The sequence below is a fragment of the Ctenocephalides felis genome, unplaced genomic scaffold (genome assembly GCF_003426905.1).
Source record: "Ctenocephalides felis isolate EL2017-DRISC unplaced genomic scaffold, ASM342690v1 CF-g0.4_SCAFFOLD_01170, whole genome shotgun sequence".
Taxonomy (NCBI): domain Eukaryota; kingdom Metazoa; phylum Arthropoda; class Insecta; order Siphonaptera; family Pulicidae; genus Ctenocephalides; species Ctenocephalides felis.
Window position 1 is genome coordinate 83771176 of NW_020537324.1, and position 18902 is coordinate 83790077.

Sequence of the window (18902 nt, forward strand, 5' to 3'; positions counted from 1 at the left end):
AATTTGATGTCTTTTTACAAGTTTGTCAATATCAGGTTCCATTTGAATCAAAAGGGTCTAATACCCAGCCTGGTATTTCCAAATTTAAAATATCTTGAAATCTTTCAATAAAATTGCCATGAAGATTTTCCAAATGTTGGCAGTATACGAGCAAGTTTTCGTTGCACGATACCGATAAATTTGGAAAATTATAAAACTCCCGTTTTCCAATATTTTTCTTATGTAATAACAGTTTAGCTACAAAAGCAGCGATGATATTTTTTGTTTTTATTAATCATTTTTTGATGATACCAGGTTTTAACACAACTGTGTGTCTTTATTTTCTAAAAACTCTATAACAGAGTCAAACAGATTGTAAAAACGGGTCAGACAATTTCCTTTTGATAGACTATTTTTTGGTAAAAAGCTATAAAATTGTATCAAAATCATTTAAACACCATGGAAACACGACAAAACTTATAAAGTACCAATTAATCGTTGAAATACAAATTCTGGTGAACTTTAAAATTTAAAATAAATAAAATTATAAATGCCCCCTAACCCAACGTCAACAACCACCATTTTTGCGAGGCCTTTCATCGCCCCCTGGAGATCAATGTCGCCCACCAGGGGGCGATATCGCCCACTTTGAGAAAGACTGGTTTAGACTGTTTATGTACTTGAAATTATTGAAAAGTGTGTTTATGTTTATTGAAAAATGTAGAAATGCCGCCAAGCTAAGCACAGTATAAGTGAAAATGTCGCATAGAATTATTCGCAAACGCGTTTAGACTGTGACTTTTTCACTTTTTTGTGTAAAATAGACAACTTTTTGAAATTGAATTCGAAATGAAATGACGATTGTTAATGTTCTGGAGATAAATTGATTTATGATTTACATTTGATTTGCTCAGATATAACAACAAGAAAGCAAAAATAATGAAAGTTACAGTATTTGTAATAATATATTTGAAAACGTTTAAAATTTCTCGAATATTTCATTACGGTACGGGAAGTTTCAGCAATTTGCCTTGAGGCACGATGCCATACACCACTAGTTATCTTTTACTACCTGGCATCGAGCGATGCATCCTGCAGCTTCTCGTTTTCCCTGGCAGCTTGATGCGACTGTTTTTTGGCTTTGGCTTCGGCAGCTCTCCATTCCGAAAGTTGTCTCAGGGATTTATCACAGACCAATTCTGCAGATTTGCGAGTTCTACAAAAAACCCGAATTATATTTCCGAAATCAAACTGTAATTTTGAAATTATCTTTTATCCCTTACCTGTGCTGAGCGTCTGCAAGTTGTCTCAGCGGCCTCACGATCTCTTCGCTTAGAGAATTTGAGAATTGCCTGAGGAAAAAATAAATCATCAAGGTAATAGATGATTTTACAAGTGTTTTTTTTTAATTTGTGGGCATTTTTCTGACCTATGAACGTCTCCTCGGCCTTCCATGTCGCTGGCCACGCCTCTGAGGGCTTGGGCAACTCCTCCACGACTGTCGCGACACGCACGGTTTAGTTTGGAACTAAGTTTGCACAATTGTTTTGCGTATGTCATCTCTGCTTCGGCCCTGATATAAAAATAAACAGATCATAAACTTAATCAAAATTATTAAATAAATTTTTATTTAGATAAGCAAAGCACCAATATTGGTGGTATAGAAAAAGGTGTTCCTCGAGGCGATATATTAGGACCCGAGTTTTTAAATAATTGTATAACTCAGGGTTATCAAATACATATACAAAATTTAGTCATTTATTAATTAAATCATTTATATCTTAAATTATTTATATATTTACTTAATTTATATTTTTATATATTTATTTACTTTATAATTTTACAAGTCAAATAGTTCTGTTTCTCATTTATTTATGTCGACATAGAGGTTATTAATTTATTGGTTTATACTTACATTTCTATTTAAATTATTCAACAATTCATTTACTCAATTATCTAAAATTTATTTATTTACTTAATTAAAAAAACAAATTCAAATAATGAATATAATCGAAATTATTAGATAAGTTTTATTTAGATAATTGAAGTACAAATATTAGTGGTATAGAAAAAGGTGTTCCTCAAGGCTATATATAAGGGCCCCAGAGTTCTTGAATAATTTGTAGCTCAGGGTTATTAATTAAATACATCTACACAATCTGTTTGTTTATTAATTAATTTATTGATTTTTTAAATCATTTATATATTTATTTATGTTTTTATTTGTTCATTTACTTTTTCATTTTATTAGTCAAATACATAGTTTTGTTTTACATTTGTTTATGTCCACTTTGAGTCTAGTAATTTATTCAATTTTTATATACATTTTTCAACAATTGACTTACTCAATTATTAACAAATTTATTTATTTAATTAAAAAAAAAATTAAATGTATTAAAGTATCCTAACGACCGGGCAATCGAAACACATTCTAGTACTTCCTATTGCATGAAGCACAGGCGCATTTATTATTAAATATTTGGTTACGGTATTTAATATTAAATAAATTACTATTACTTTTATTGACATATTGTTATTATTATTATTATATATTTAATTTTTTTACCTCTCTTGTAATATGGTTGCCAATTCTTTGTTGAGATCTTCACCGGATTTAATATAACGTCTGAGATCCTCGTACCCATTTTGACCCTGAATAAAATATAAATTATTAATATTAATAATTTAAATTGACATTAGAATAATAACAATAAATATAAAACTTTAACATTGATATGTGATATATATTTACAAATAACTATCAAACAATTAGGAGTTAATGTTAGATATAAAACCAAAACACAAACATGTTAATTTTTGTTAGAGTATAATTATTATTAATTTATATCGCTATAAATTAAAACATAATTGAAATTAATTATGCAACGATCAAAAGTGCATATAAATAAATTAACACAATTTTTTTCAAGTTTATTCCTTCAAATTTTATCTTATTATTATTTGAATCAACGATTCCTAAAAATCTATAAAATTTACTAAAAATTTTAAAAGGACTCTAGTTAAATTTTTTTAAATAAATTAATAAATATGTACAATTAATAAGCTAATATTTTGACTAAAAAAATTGACGCAATTGTATTTAAAATAAAAAATAAATATACTGTTTTACTGCATGTCAGTTTTCACGTTTATAAAATTATTCTTTTAAGAGTCTCAATTTGAAGAAATTAAAAAAAATCTTGGCTAATATTGAAAGAGTTAGTAAAATAATATTTCCTATATATATATATATATATATATATATATATTATTTTACTGTTTCAATATTAGCCAAGATTTTTACTATTATTTTTTATATTCATAAAAGAAATTCCAAATGTCGCTTTGACCGATTTAGTGGCCATAAAATCATATTAATGTCCATTTTTTCGAACAACCGACATCCAATTAACGAAATAGGTGAAAACTATTTGAGATGAGAAAAAACTAAATTGGCCAGTGATGGCCAAAGGCTTTATTAGATAAATAATTATTTAAAAATGACCAATTAGAAAATTATATTTTTAAGTAAAAACTACTGCAAACTGCAACTACAGGCTAATACTTAAGCAACTTTTTCACTCCAAAAAATATAAATATACTAAAATTTTAAATGTAAATATATATTATTCAGCTTTGATAAAAGATTTGATAAGTAAAGTTTAAGATAAGTTTTAATTGTAAGTGTCATTTTTTCTTAAGACAATTTGCTTGTCTTTTCTCTATTTAGTAATTTATATATTTGCAATTATAATACAAATAAGGAACCTTTATAAAGGTTTTCTTTCCTTCTTTTTTAAATAGGGATTTTTTACAATTAAATCATTTGTCGTAGACCTATGATATTTTAGACTGAAACACGGCCTGGCTGCTCTTTATTATAAACAAATTAATAATATTTAATATTTTAACAATTAATTACGAAGAAACGACCTGACCGATCTTTGTCAAAAATCTTTCGAAATTGTTTTCAAATTTTCAAAATCGGGTCAGGATTTTTGGCTTAATAATGGACGATTTTTTTTCATTTTTTTGATAATTCTAATTTATTTTATTTTTTTAATTTGCATATCAGTAGAGTCCCTTTTTATATTTCTGAATTTTTGCTCGAAAGTAGAGTTCTTTTTAGATTTCATGAATTTGCTAGTCAGTAGTGTTCCTTTCTTAATTTTTATTAATTTGCTTGTCAGTAGAGTGGTTTGCATACCACGATATTTCAAACAGTTTTCGAATTTTTTAAGGAAAAAAATGAGAAAAATTTTGCTGATCACAAGTTGATACCAACTCATGATAATTCTATCTAAACCTTAGTTCTTTTAATATCGGTGTCAAGTGATTTAGAACGACTTGAAATGTCGAGGAAACGTAAAACTAGCAAAACTGATTTTCATTATTTTTAGTAACGTTGATGATAGAAATTGTCTGGGAAATAAATTTTCAAATAATAGAGAGTATAAAATTTGTTTCTTTGGACACCACTGCTTTAAAATTGAGTTGAAATATTAAATTGTACAAAGTTATGAATAAATATATGTATATGTATATATATAAAAAAGTGAATTGTGCAATTTATATGTTAATATTTTCAACTTTTATTGCCATCTTTCTAACAGAGATACAGTTAGAGGAATACATTAGATGGATACTGTCACTTTTACTTTAAATATATATATATACATATATATATATATATATATATATCAGAAATACTATACATTCACCTCGTAAAATATTATAGGCCTATGGAAAAGTCAAAATGACTTTTTCATATGAACACATGCAAGATGAATGTTTTTGTTCTTAGACCGTATGTGTAAATTTGTGTCTGTTGTAGGTGTATTTGTGTAATTAATTAATGAATCCGTATATAATGAAATTAATTAAGAGTTACCTCGCCGATTGCAAAATATCAAACAATGAGATATCAAAGTGACAAGGTTATGTTATGTTTTTAATATTGCAAACACCAGATTGAAATCTTTGCCAGTTTATATCATCTTCTTTATATTGTGCAATAATAATGTTTACAAATTAAACGTCATTGCAAAATTATAGTTGCCAAATTATTTTAAAAACATGAGCAATTTTTTGTAAATTACATTTTTAAATATTCTTTGTACTTGAACTTGTCAAGAGTTTAATAGGAGTTTTATTTAAGAAAATTCCTTGAAAAACTTAGAAAAACCTACAAATTATTTAAAAAATACAGAAATCACAAACAATGAACATAAGGCCGAGTGTATCGGCAGGATTTGTAAAAAAGACGTATATTTTGTTCAAAAAATTAAACTTCAATATTACAAACAGTTATGAAAAAAAATTAAACGTACCACGTGAAACCGGTACGCAAATTTTGACACATTTTGCTGAGTAGTTTTTGGCAGAGGCAGGTCCAGCCGTTACGGAGATACGGAGCAAAGAGTGCAGAAAGTACAAATCGAGTTTTTGAGAAAACGGGGCATCCGATTTGAATGATCCAAAAAAGTGGTGATTAATTTTTGGCAAAGGCAGTTTTAGCCATTTCTAGGATAGAGAGCTAAATGTACAAAAAATGGCAGTTTTTGAGTGAACTGAGCGTCCGATTTGAATGATCTAAATAACTTTCTGCTTGTATTGACAAAACAATTGCTTTTGAGGATAAAAAATTGTTACATCTTTTTTTCATTTTCCATAAAATATTTTTGTAATTTTGGATTAAAAATTCAAAAAATTACCCAGTCTAAGCGCCACTCTGGTACAAATGTTTTCCAATTTTGCGAAAACTATTGAAAAATGTAAAAATGCCGCCAAGCTAAGCACAGTATAAGTGAAAATGTCGCACAGTTTTATTTGCAAATGCGTTTAGACTGTGACTATATAGGAGCACTTTTTCATTTTGTCCAAATTAGGCAACTATTATTTTTTTGAAATTGAATTCGAAATGAAATGACGATTGTTAATGTTCTTTCTGGAGAAAAATTGATTTATGATTCATGATTTACATTTGATTTGCTCAGATATAACAAGATAGCAAAAATAATGAAAGTTACAGTATTTGTTTAAAATTTTTCGAATATTTCATTACGGTACGGGAAGTTCCAGCAATTTGCCTTAAGGCACGATGCCATACACCACTAGTTATTTTTTATGTGGTTTTTAAATTCAGACACGTTTTTGACTTTCTTTCAATAAAATAATATTAATTTCATTTGTCGAAACTAATTAACATGTTTGAAAAATTTGTCCAAATTGAGTAATCTGCAATAGTGTCTTTTATTATAGAGTCCTACAGCAACTTTGTATACTTATATATCATTCGTAAATTAATATATTAAATAATATATTAAATATTCTTATCGATTAAGTCAGGAAGTTGATACAACTCGCCTGAAGACAAAGCGTAACTTACACCTAGTTGACTGGATACATTGATAAGTGAATAGATTTTTCTAGAGCTTCATACTATTGCTTTATTAGAGTCTTCTGAATTCTACCAAGAGTCAATTATTGTCCCGACTTTATTCCAACTTTTTCAATGTCAATGCCATTTTTTTCTTGCATGTTTTTTCTTAATTAACGACCGAGCAGGCCCCGGAGCGACTTGCAACACCAAACCGAACAAAATGTCAAGATCTAGAAATCTTTCATTCATTTCGACTTTTTTTATATTTAGATCGAGTTATGCTAATTTCGTTTAGTGCTTCGAAATATTTGCACAATATTTAAAAGTGACGCCCACGACGGAATTTGTCATATTTCGAAAAAAAACTTTAGGCGAATTTGGTAGGAGGAGACGATGAATTATTCTAAGCGTTTGTAGGCAAATTATGAAGTTATAGTGAGTAAAATTGGAATTGAATCGTTACACAATTCTATTTTTGGATGAAATTTAAATTCAAAATAGGTTTTTTAGTAGTATATTACTTATTTAAGGAGATTTTTTGCATTCAGGAGTATCCTACGAAAGAAATAGAATGTCTTCAATTTAATCACGGATAGCTTATTCGTTAAGAGTAGTAATTTTTAATATCAAATTTGCTAACTTACTTTGATTCGTTTTATTTGTTTCGAATTAAATTTAAACAGTATAATTATAAAAAAATATACTTTTTGGATGTTAGTTTAAAAAATGTTTCTTAAACAATTTTTTTTCAATTCATTTTTTTGGAAATGCTGAATGACACTAATGTAGTACCAAAACGTTCAGAATAAGACTCTTTAAATATTTATTGTATTTTTGTAACTATAACATTTTCCTATGTCTTGCATACGTTTCGAATCTCCATTTGATCCATCTTCACTATACACACTAATACTAGTGGTGTATGGCGTCGTGCCTTAAGGCAAATTGCTGGAACTTTCCATACCAAAAGTTTTTTTCTTTTAAGATTAAATTTGTTTTATCTTTGAAAAAAATTGATCTTTGAGAAATTTAAAATTTTTGAAAAAATTGACTTTTTGGGAAAAAAAACTTTTGGATTTTTTTTTATTTTGAAGCATTTTGGAAATTTTGAATTTTTTTCCAAAGCAATCATTAAAATCTCTATAAAATATCTGATAATTTGATGTGCATAAGTCCAATAAATATTTTTGCCAGTCAAATGACATTTTTTAGCTTATATTTATTGAGAATCCATAACCGCTGTATCTGCCTTCCCAAAAATTTAATCATTTCAATATGTCAATACAAGGAAAATGATTTTTGAAATATTAAAATCGAACTAAATTACCGTTTTTGGCACTTTTTGCCCCATATCTTCGGAACGGCTAGACCTGCCTTTGCCAAAAACTAATAAGTACGTCTCGTTTTTTTAATTATTCAAATCGGTTGATCCGTGTTCTCGAAATCGTCGACGAAAATTTGTATCTGTACACACACGCACAGACACACACTGAGGTATGCCAAAATGTTCAGAAGGTTTTGAAACGTAAAGATATATAAAAATTTTCGACTTTTTTGCGATCACTATAATTTACTCTGCTAGAAGTTAATAGCAGTCATCTTTATATAATAGAATTATATTTTTGCAAAAAATTGAATTGGGAATAAATATAAGCAACAAAAATATTGAAGTATAAATTAAACTGACAATATGTCTATTGATATTCAGAGCTCCACGTGTAACCGGTAGGCGTAAAATGCCATCAACCTGAAACGAGGGGTAGATGCAGGTTGGTGGCAAAATCCGCCTACCGGTTACACGTGGAACACTCAATATTACTATTTTATTTTTAACTCAACACTGATGTCGTTAATATTATTTCATTTAAATTTTTCAAACTAAACTTTATTCTATTTTATAAATATGGCTGTTACAAACGTCTTTTATTAATAGTTTCTGGTTCGTGTATTTTTTTTAAATATTTTGTATGTTTAGGCATCAAAAATGAGTTAAAGCGTGAAATGCATCCTTAAATTTTATTAAATCTTGTCATTTTTTTCTTTTTTTCTAATTATTTGATGCATATATAAATATACATATATACACATATAAATTTACGAATGTGTATATGTATGTATTTATACACATGTGTATTATAATCTCTCAGAACAATGGAACATCTAAAGTGAATTAATTCCCAATAGTACCAGTAACTACTAGTAGTAAGTTTTATTCAGGTCAAGCTCAGTTCGAAACACTTAAAAAGAATTACAGGGCACTAAATCACCTTTGAAAACACAGTTATTTATTCACTATTCACTCATTCAGCATCTGTTTCACTATCATTACTACTATTTTTATTAGTGTATTTAGTGTATTTACAAAATCATTCGTTTCGAGATTATAACGACATTTGTTGCAAAATCGACGCAATAGACATATAAATATATAATTTGGAACTGATACATGGACAAGGTTTTGAAATAATTGTAAAAAATTTGCCTCGTTATAATTCTATAATGTTATATATATTATAAAATTGCTATTTTAAATTACTTTGTTCCATGGCTGTGGTCATTGCGATTTTTTACATTTAAGCCTAACGTAATTTTTTTTTTAATATGTGGACGGTCGTCTTTACACCATTTTTTTTGTTTATATGTATATGTACATATTTATTTAAATGTTTTAATTTTGTCAGTCTACAAAACCGTTATTACGAAACCAGAAAATTTAATTATTATTCCGTACAAATTCCGACGTGTGCCCGTTCTGTTGTTTATGAATTAAATCTGTGCCATACCGGTATTATATAGTAGTTTTAGTCGTTGACCAGAAGTTGACCACTTTTTGACCACTTTTTGACCACTTCTAGACCATCATCATCATCGTGATAATTAATGACCTTTCTTACTGTACATTTTTTATAATTAACATGACATATAATATAATGGTACAGTTATTTTTATTTGCATATAATTAAATTAATAATTCTAATACATTGTCCGATATATTGTCATCATCTCAATCTGTGATATCCTATGTCACTTATATATGGTAACATGATTTTATGCTCCATGATGCAATTCTGCCATAACAGAGCTCATACAATAGCGTTGTCAAGGCAACGCTATCTTAAACTTGTTCTTGATTGTGAAAATTGTGAAAATGTCTGTCGATTTGCTGTGCGATCTGGCGTATTTTACATATAAACCAGCAAGGAAGAATGTTATGATAATAGAATCTCCGATGATGCGGTTATCATAAGATTGCACAGCAAATAGTTAGACATTTTCACAAATTTCACTACCAATAAACAAGCATAAGAGAGCGTTACCATGGCAATGCTATTGTATGAGATCTGCTTTGACAGAATTGCCCCATAAATTTCATCATGAAGCATAAAAACATGCTATCGTAACCGTATATGTTATGGTAGAAATGCCCCATTAATAATAGGATTTGCACTTTTCAATTATTCCCATTTTTTAGTTTTTCTTTTTCCATTATTTTTAGTTTAGTACTAAATTTCGGTTCAAAAAACATATTTTTATTTAAAATTGTTAAGTGTCATGCTGTTAACCCAATGATTACTGATTGACGACACACATTAAGTGTCGAAACGTTTAATCAGTAACGAAAATATTTTTTTTAACTTATTTTTTATTTCGACAAATGAGCTGATATATATATATGTATATATTATATTCTAATTATCATTTCAAACCTTATCTCGACGTTTGCCGATAAGAAAGCTATGAATAAATAAAAAAGTACTTAATTTAAATGTAAAAACCATATTGGCTGTTGACAAACACACAAACACACACACACACAAACACTCATTTGAACAAACACGTTCAATGCACGAACAAGAGACGTCTAGAGAATACGAAACGTCATAAAAAAATAACGAAAGATTTCTTTTTAAAAAGGGAAATTAGACTTTCTTTCGATGGACGATGTGACGGAATTTATAAATAAACATATAAGTTAGCGAATAGATAAATTATAAATAATATATATATATATATATATATATATATATATATATATTAGGGTGGCTCTTAATATGCATGTTTTCAAATTTCCTTGCTCCCAGGGCCTCAAATGCTTCAAAATTAAAAAAAAAAATCTCTGATAGTTTTAGCTCTCAATATTAACTCTAAGATAGTCCGCACCAAAATTTCTTGGTTCTTTTTTTCTAAGTAAATACTTTTTCATAAAATATATCAAATTTTTGTTTGTGTATCAAGTTCACTTGATTTTGCTCGTTGAATTGTTTTTTCAACTACTGAAGATCAGAAAAATTTGAAAAACAGTTGAAAATGACGCAACATGGGCGTAAATACAATTTGGGGTTGATTATTGAGAGAAGGGCAATGGTGCAAAATCTCAAATTTTTTATTTAAATATTAGATGTTATAATGTTTTTACTGTATTTGTTTCGTTTGATTCTGCTCGTTCAATTTTTTTTCTTTACTTTGAACTTGTACGTTGAAAATGATTCAGCATAGACGTAAATACAACTTGGGGATGATTGGAGACGTAAGGGCAGGGGTACAAAATTTGAAATTAATTAATTTAAAACTAAATATTATATAGCTTATAATGTGTTGATATAATTTGTTAATTTTAGTTCAATTTAATTTTTTCCGTACTAAATGCCTTAACATTATTTTAGGGATGATTTGGGGCAAAATGATGGTAGTAATTTTTATGAATATCAGTGATTTTATAATATTATTATCAAAGATTATTTTGTTTTTTTGTTCTGACTTCAATACAGGCTTTTTTTCTGCACTATATACCTATCTTCACGAAGCATCTCATATTAGGGCGGTCCGGCCGTCATGGGGTACTGATTTTAGTAGACATTTTCGAATTTTTGGTGTAATTTTGATGGTACAAATTAGTATAAACTCGAATTAATCAATATCCGTTTAATTATATTTATTTTCTTCTAAAACAAAAAGTGTTTGGTAGTTCAATATTAAAGCTAGCAGCGCCACGTGTTTTTTTTAAACGGCACGTAGTACAAATTTTTTTTTTTGTGGTACAAATTAGTACAAAATAAGTACTAAAAAATAATACAACAGGTCCGGATCGATTTTGCTAATTTGGTCTTGCTAAGAGAAGGAAGAAAGGTAGTGCGGACTACCTTAAAGTTAATATTAAGAGCTCTGATTTACAGAGAATTTTTTTATTGCAAATTTTGAAAGCACTTGAGCCCGTGGAAGCAAAGAAATTCGAAAATATCCATTATGATGACCACCTTAAATTATATATATGTGAAAATAAAAAAAATTAAAATTCAAGGAATTATATCCGTAAAATAAGTTATCCGTAATAAACATGCTTGTTAAAATAAATTTTAAGCTCTTCCATAAATTTAAGAAAATCTTCAGCAAAAAACTTCAAGCTCAAACCATAAAATCTACAATCACGTATAAGGCTAAGTTAATTTTCAAAACCATGCTCAACATCTACACACACACATCAACAAAATCTCACTTGCGCCTTTGCAGCATCGGCCGCCTCAAATTTCTCCCTATTAGCATTGAAAAAATCCTCATTCTTTACCAAAGCTCGGCATCCGACATCAGATGCTGCTCCATCGGCAACATCAACATCCATTTCGGCCAAAGTCCTCTTTCTCATAACATCATTCATTCTGCTCGAAACCAATTTGTCCAATTTTCGCTTCTCGTCTTCGAGGAATCCCTTGAAACCGCGCCAAGCCTTTGAGATCTTCACGGATTTTGATCGAGAAATGTGGTTAGGTTCGCGGATTTTGATCCTTTCTTGCCAGTATTCGTAACTGTCACGATTGTCCTTAAACTTATCCACTTCATCTGGGGTTGATGTGGATAGGTTTAGGGATACTTCGCTGAAGTCTGAAGGAGTTGGTAAGGGATCGAGGTAAGGTAGACTGATGTTATCAACTTTTTTGTCTGAAGGTTTATCCAAAATCTCAACACTTGGTTTTGAAGAAACATCAGCATGGACTTCTTCTAGTTTTTCAATTTTATTTAAACATTCAACAATACCCAAACTGCTTCCACTTGATAAAACATCATTATCCAAACTATTCTGATCCACCACCAATTTTGCACTACTTGGTTCATTTTTATCAGGGATTTCTTGATAAAAGTGTTCAACCCTTTCATGTGTACAACTATTAGATTTAACTGGAAGACTTTTTTCTAAGGTGGATGTAACATTATCATGGTCAATATAATTATCATCTATATTATTACTATCAGTTTCTTTCGTTTTCGGAGGCACTTCAGGTACTAAATTTTGGTCATTCAGTTTTATTTCAGGCACTAAATTATTATCATCTTTGGTGTTCTGTTCCGCGTACTTCTTGAGTTTACTAAATGCATTCTGACAGTTTTTAGTGTTATTATTATCATTATTTTTATCTATTTTTCCCACCGGTTTGGCTTTACCAGGTACATCATAAACAGCATCGATTTCGCACGATGGTGTCCTTTGCAGAAAAACCTTAAAATTGTAAATCGAATATAAAAATTGTTTTGATGCTGTTAAGCCGGCCACAGACGTAACTATTAGGGTTTGTCGGTTTTCAAAAACCGGTTTTTTGGCAAAAATTATGGAATCCGAAAACCGGTTTTTTAGTGAAAAAAGTCGGTTTTCACTGTATAAATGAAAAATGACAAATATAGCCAAATATAAAAGATAGATGAAAGCGTTTTGATTCTTGAAATAATATCGGTTCAATAGCATTTGATATCTTATCAGTCTGCAATGGTTCCCAGAAAGGTTTTGTATATATTAATTTAGATTTTTATACCAGTGTATGTATTAATTTAAATCAGTGTGACTTCTTCTTGAAGAAGTAACTTCCTCTACTCAAACTTAAAAAAATAGTTTTAAACCCTAGAAGCCACAAATAAAAGAACAAAAAACTTAGAAATATTATATCAGGTTTTAAAAACAATTAAGCATAATTTGGTCGCAAGTATGAGAGTATTTTCTATTTCAGGAAATTTTGTGAGTAATTAAAGGACACGTCTAAGTAGCAATTCGATAGATATTCTCAGTTTTTTTAAATCATATTTTATTAAACAAAAAATAATTAGAATGTTTAAAATTAATTAATTAAAATTGCTCGAAACAGACAATATCCGAGTTTAGCTTAATTGTTTTTAAAACTATAATTGATATTAACAAGTATGTATCAACATGTATCTAATATTATGTTGTCAAATATCTCCCTTCCGCTTTTTTGCTCTTGGTTTATAATACAAAAAGGCGGAAGGGAGATATTTGACAACCTTATATATTTTTATTTTTTTTTTAATTTAATGCATTTTTTCATTTATAAATGTATTATTTTTATTTATTCGAAAACTTTCCTCACTATCATAAAAATATTTTCATTCTTATATGTGAAAATGATGCATGAATAATTAGTTTCAAAGTTATTTAACCAAGATAAACTATCATTTTTAGTTCTACTAATTAAAATTAAAATAATTTTGTTTACTATCTATAAAATTGAACAATAAATAAATTCAGTCAAATACTGCTCTAAATTACACTAAATTTGCGGATAAATTACAGAATGTTCGAGCAAAAATTTATTTTCTATATAAAATTCGAAAACCGGTTAAAACCGGTTTTTTAGTAAAATTAAAATTCGAAAACCGGTTTTCTGAAATATCGGTTTCGGTTGCACATGCATACAGTTACGTCTGTGGCCGACTTTATTTTGAATTTATTTTATTATCACCTTTAGTTCCGATTTGTGAAGGTTTTGTGCAGATTTACTTCTCTTGCATCTCAAAGGTTTCGGTTTAACGATCTGGTGGAGATATTTTGGGAAAGTTAGATAAAGTTAGCAAAATGAGGGTTCAGAAGTTTTACTTCATTTATTTCTGACCTGATAATGAAGTTCCTCTCCGCTCGTCTTTATCGTTAAAGGTTGGAATTTGCTGTCTGCCAAATTGGCATACGAAAGTTCCATTGTTTGTTCATTCCTTTTTGGAAAATTTATTATTTTATAAACATATATATTAGTAATTTCTGACACAATCACAAGATCTAAAATCTAATTTTTCGCAAATTTGAAACTTCAAACAAGCACGAATTTAAATTTAAATTACGTATGAATTAAAACATAATAAAATTTTTATTTGACATTTTTTGAGTGACATAAATATGTGTGTAAATTTGTGATTATGTGATTAAAAAAATTTGTGAATGAATTTATGATTGTAATTGTGACTTGTAATTTTATGAAATTGTGATTATAATTGTGATCTGTGATTTTATGAATTTGTAAATTTGTGATTTTATAAATTTGTACATTTGTGATTGTGATTTATGATTGTAATCGTGATTTGTGATTTCATGAATTTGTAAAATGTACAAATTTACAAAATCACAAACCACAATTACGAACATAAATCACAATTACAAATTCATAAAATCACAAATCACAATCAGAAATTTACAAATTCATAAAATCACAATCAGAAATTTACAAATTTATGAAATCACTAATCACAATTACAATTATAAATCACAATCACAAATTTATAAATTCATAAAATCACAACTCACAATTACAATCACCAATCATAATCATAAAAGTGATTATGATTTATGATTGTAATTTTGATTTGTGATTTTATGAATTTATAAATTTGTGATTGTGATTTGGGATTTTATGAATTTGTAAATTTGTGATTGTGATTTGTGATTTTATGAACTTGTAAATTTGTAATTTGTGATTGTAATTGTAGTTTTTGATTTTATAAATTTATAAATTTGAGATTGGGGTTTGGGATTTTATGAACTTGTAAATTTGTGGTTTATGATTGTAATTGTGATCTGAGATGTGATTGTGATTTATAATTGTGATTTATGATTGTAATTGTCATTTATGATTCTATGAATTTGTAAATTTGTGATTTATGATTGTAATTGTGATTTAAGATGTTATGAATTTGTAAATTTGTGATTTTGATTTATGACTGTAATTGTGATTTGTGAATTTGTAAATTTGTGATTGTAGTTGTGATTTGTGATGTTATGAATCACAAACTTTGATGCAATTAAAAATTCGCACATAATTAAAAAACACAAATTATACAATCACAAATTCAGAAATACATATAATCACGTATTGATAAAATCACAAATTTACAAACTGTGATACAATAAAAAATTCACGCTACCGCAAATTCATAAATTCACGTATACATACAATCACACAATAACAAATTCACAAAATCACAAATCACAATCAAAAAACACGAAGTCGTGTAATTATACAATGACAAAATGATAAATTTACAAAATTACAAACCACAATTACAATCACAAATTACAACTTTACAAGTTCATAAAATCATAAATCACAATCACAAATTTACAAATTCATAAAATCACAAATAACAATTACAATCATAAATCACAATCGCAAATTCATAAAATCACAAGTCACAATTGCAATCATAAATCACAATCGTAAATTTACAAATTCATAGAATTACAAATCACAATTACAATCATAAATCACAAATTCACAAGTTCAAAAAATCACAAATCACAATTACAATCAAAAATCACAATCACAAATTTACAAATTCATAAAATTACAGATCACAATTACAATAATAAAATCACAAAGCACAATTACAATCAAAAATCACAATCACAAATTTACAAAGTCATAAAATTACAGATCACAATTACAATAATAAAATCACAAAGCACAATTACAATCAAAAATCACAATCACAAATTTACAAAGTCATAAAATTACAGATCACAATTACAATAATAAAATCACAAAGCACAATTACAATCATAAATCACAATCACATATTTACAAATTTACAAAATCACAAAAAATATTTTTAATCATAAATCACAATCACAAATTTTGTGAATTTGTTATTGTGTGATTGTATGATTACGTGAATTTATGAATTTGCGGTAGAGTGAATTTTTGATTATATCACAGTTTGTGAATTTGTGATTTTATCAATACGTGATTTTATGAATTTCTAAATTCATGATTGTATAATTTGTGTTTTTTTATTTTGTGCAAATTTTTAATTGCATCAACGTTTGTGATTTTCGGATTGCATAATTTTTTGAATTTGTCAATTCATAAAAATTGTGTACTTGTGAATTTTCGATTTGTACAATTTGTAAATTTGTGGTTCTATGATTTTGTGATTGCTTTATTAATGTTATTTATAAATATGCTATTATTTTGTGATTTGGTTAATTCGGAGATTATTTAGTTTGTGACTTTAATTGAAATTTAACTAAAAAAAATTGTGACCAAAATTGTGCTTGTGTGAATTTTGTATTTATTACTTCAATAATTTATAAAACTGTGATTTGTGAACATGTGAGTGTGTCAGAAATTAATGTAAAATTAGCGTTTACTTACTTGGCAATTTGCTATTTAATGTATAAGACTTAAGATTGTTTTCTTATCTTACTAAAAATAAATTTTAGGCGAGTGGGCGATTTGATAAGATAATTATCTTACTTTAAGATAAGAAAACAATCTTATCCAAAATCTATATGTCATTATAACAAACTTATTATTATTATTATTATTATTATTACCTATTAATTTTATTCCTCTTCCTCGGCACCGCGTAAAGGGCATCAATATCAAAATCCAGTGGCGTCCAGACGCCCTGGAACTGATCCTCGACCACAACAGGGTTCACAGAATAGAACCCTTCATTGGAGGGCGACTTTGCCAACAATTTTTTGGCCACAACTTTCGGTTTTTCAAAAATATGTCCTATAGGTTCGGCCGATTTCGATTTCTCGACGCCCTTTTTCACGAATCCATTGTTTTCGGGTTCTTGACGGCTGGGGGGCGGTTTGCCCTTTGAGAAAATCGAAAGGGGGTTCCATGGTTCTAGAGTTTCGCGGATTTTTTTCATTGTAATTGTAATAGATTTAGAAGCACTTGTGTTTTATAACATCACTGATGGAAAATGACAAGTTTGTTTTTGGAGGTTTTGGGGGTATTTCATTTTCTGCAGGGTAATACACTTGTTTTAATATAATATATATATATATATATATATATATATATATATATATTTATATATAATAAATATATTTTTCCAATAATACGATAACCACATAATTTTCCAAGTCGTTGAACACTAGAAGTACTTTCACTTAATTTTAATAATATTTAGAACTATCTCTTTTATTTTATATTAGATTACGTATCGATGATATACTTTTACATACACACACACACACACACACACACATATATATATATATATATACATATATATATATATATATATATATATATATGCAAAAAATCCACTATCAATTTTACTCTAATGATTTTTTTTAGCTTTTCTTTATGAAAGCTTTTAATATTTTGTTATTTGTTTGATTTTCTGAATGATGACACGCATAAAGGTCGAAACGAATATATAGGGAAGTGATAATTAATTTACTTTTTACTATACAATTATTGAAATAGTTGAATTTTTTTATTTCTTATAAGATATTTATAAAAATTTATTTAGAAATTAAAACTGCAAGAAAACGAAACTTGGTGTTCGAATTTCTAAAATAATTTTTAAAGTCTTTAGTGAATATGATTATGTAATATAATATCTTCAAGAGTGAGTGAATGTGAAATTGGGAATAAATGATTTAAATTTTTTAAACTTCAAAAATATTCAAACCATCGTGTGCAAAAATGACGAACACATGAAAAGGAGAAATTTTTAAAACAACGAAATTAAATGAAAATGTAGATAATTAAAAGAGTACTCTACTGGCTAACAAACAGCAAAAAAAAATTAATTTATGAAATGATCCTAACAATTTTTTATTTCATAAATTTATCAAACAGAGTGATGTTTAGACTCATTCCATTTAAAAATAATTTAATTATAAATTTGTATATAAATGTATAAAATGTTTTTTATTTGTTATCAATAATTCCCCAAGAAGGAAACATCCCGTATTCGAAACTCTGAATAAACAGAAATCCTGAATCAATTTTTATTCTAATGATAAAACCATTTTCTTAGGTTGAAAATTGATTTGAAATTATCTATTTATTTTAATATATATAAATGATGAAGTTTATAAATTTTATGAAAAATATGGTATATTTGGCAAAGATATATTAATTTAAAAAAAATACAAATGCTTAATGGATTAATCTTGATGTTAATTGGATTTGTTGTTAATATTTGATTTGATTTTATTATTTTCTTTGTTTAAAATTATAACATAGCTTAAAGTATTCTATGAAAATTTCCATTATTTAAAGAGTTTTACATTTTTTCTTGATTAACAAACCAGAAATTCCTTACAAGTTGAATAATTTAAGAGCCCCTTTATGACTTCTAATTTTAGTGACAAATAAGACTTGGCATTTTTAAAATCAACTAGATAATTTTAGTTTTCAATTTAATTATTTTTGTAAAATTATTTTAAGACTAAAATAAGATTTAACTTACTGAAAATAGAGACATTCGGAATTTTTGAAATGTATGTTGAAAAATCTTG

The 18902-nt window shown here is 27.6% G+C and overlaps 2 protein-coding genes across 2 annotated transcripts in view; both read right to left on the reverse strand.

Annotated features, from left to right (window-relative positions):
• Window positions 1-12249, reverse strand: part of LOC113365665 (nostrin-like) — a 27240-nt gene extending 14991 nt beyond the window's left edge. Inside the window, exons 1-5 of the mRNA XM_026607182.1 lie at window positions 11856-12249; window positions 2546-2631; window positions 1409-1552; window positions 1263-1331; window positions 1052-1195 (exon numbers count right to left, since the gene is read on the reverse strand). Of these exons, the coding sequence (XP_026462967.1) occupies window positions 1052-1195; window positions 1263-1331; window positions 1409-1552; window positions 2546-2631; window positions 11856-12014 (602 nt within the window). The 5' untranslated portion in view covers window positions 12015-12249. The remainder of the gene's footprint in view (window positions 1-1051; window positions 1196-1262; window positions 1332-1408; window positions 1553-2545; window positions 2632-11855) is intronic.
• LOC113367825 lies at window positions 12121-17293 on the reverse strand. Its single transcript, XM_026609403.1, has 5 exons — window positions 16965-17293; window positions 14254-14350; window positions 14104-14175; window positions 12228-12851; window positions 12121-12162 (listed from the first exon to the last, which is right to left on the reverse strand). Exons 1-5 carry the CDS (start codon window positions 17291-17293, stop codon window positions 12121-12123), a joined length of 1164 nt encoding a protein of 387 aa, XP_026465188.1.
• Between the last annotated feature and the right edge of the window lie 1609 nt (window positions 17294-18902).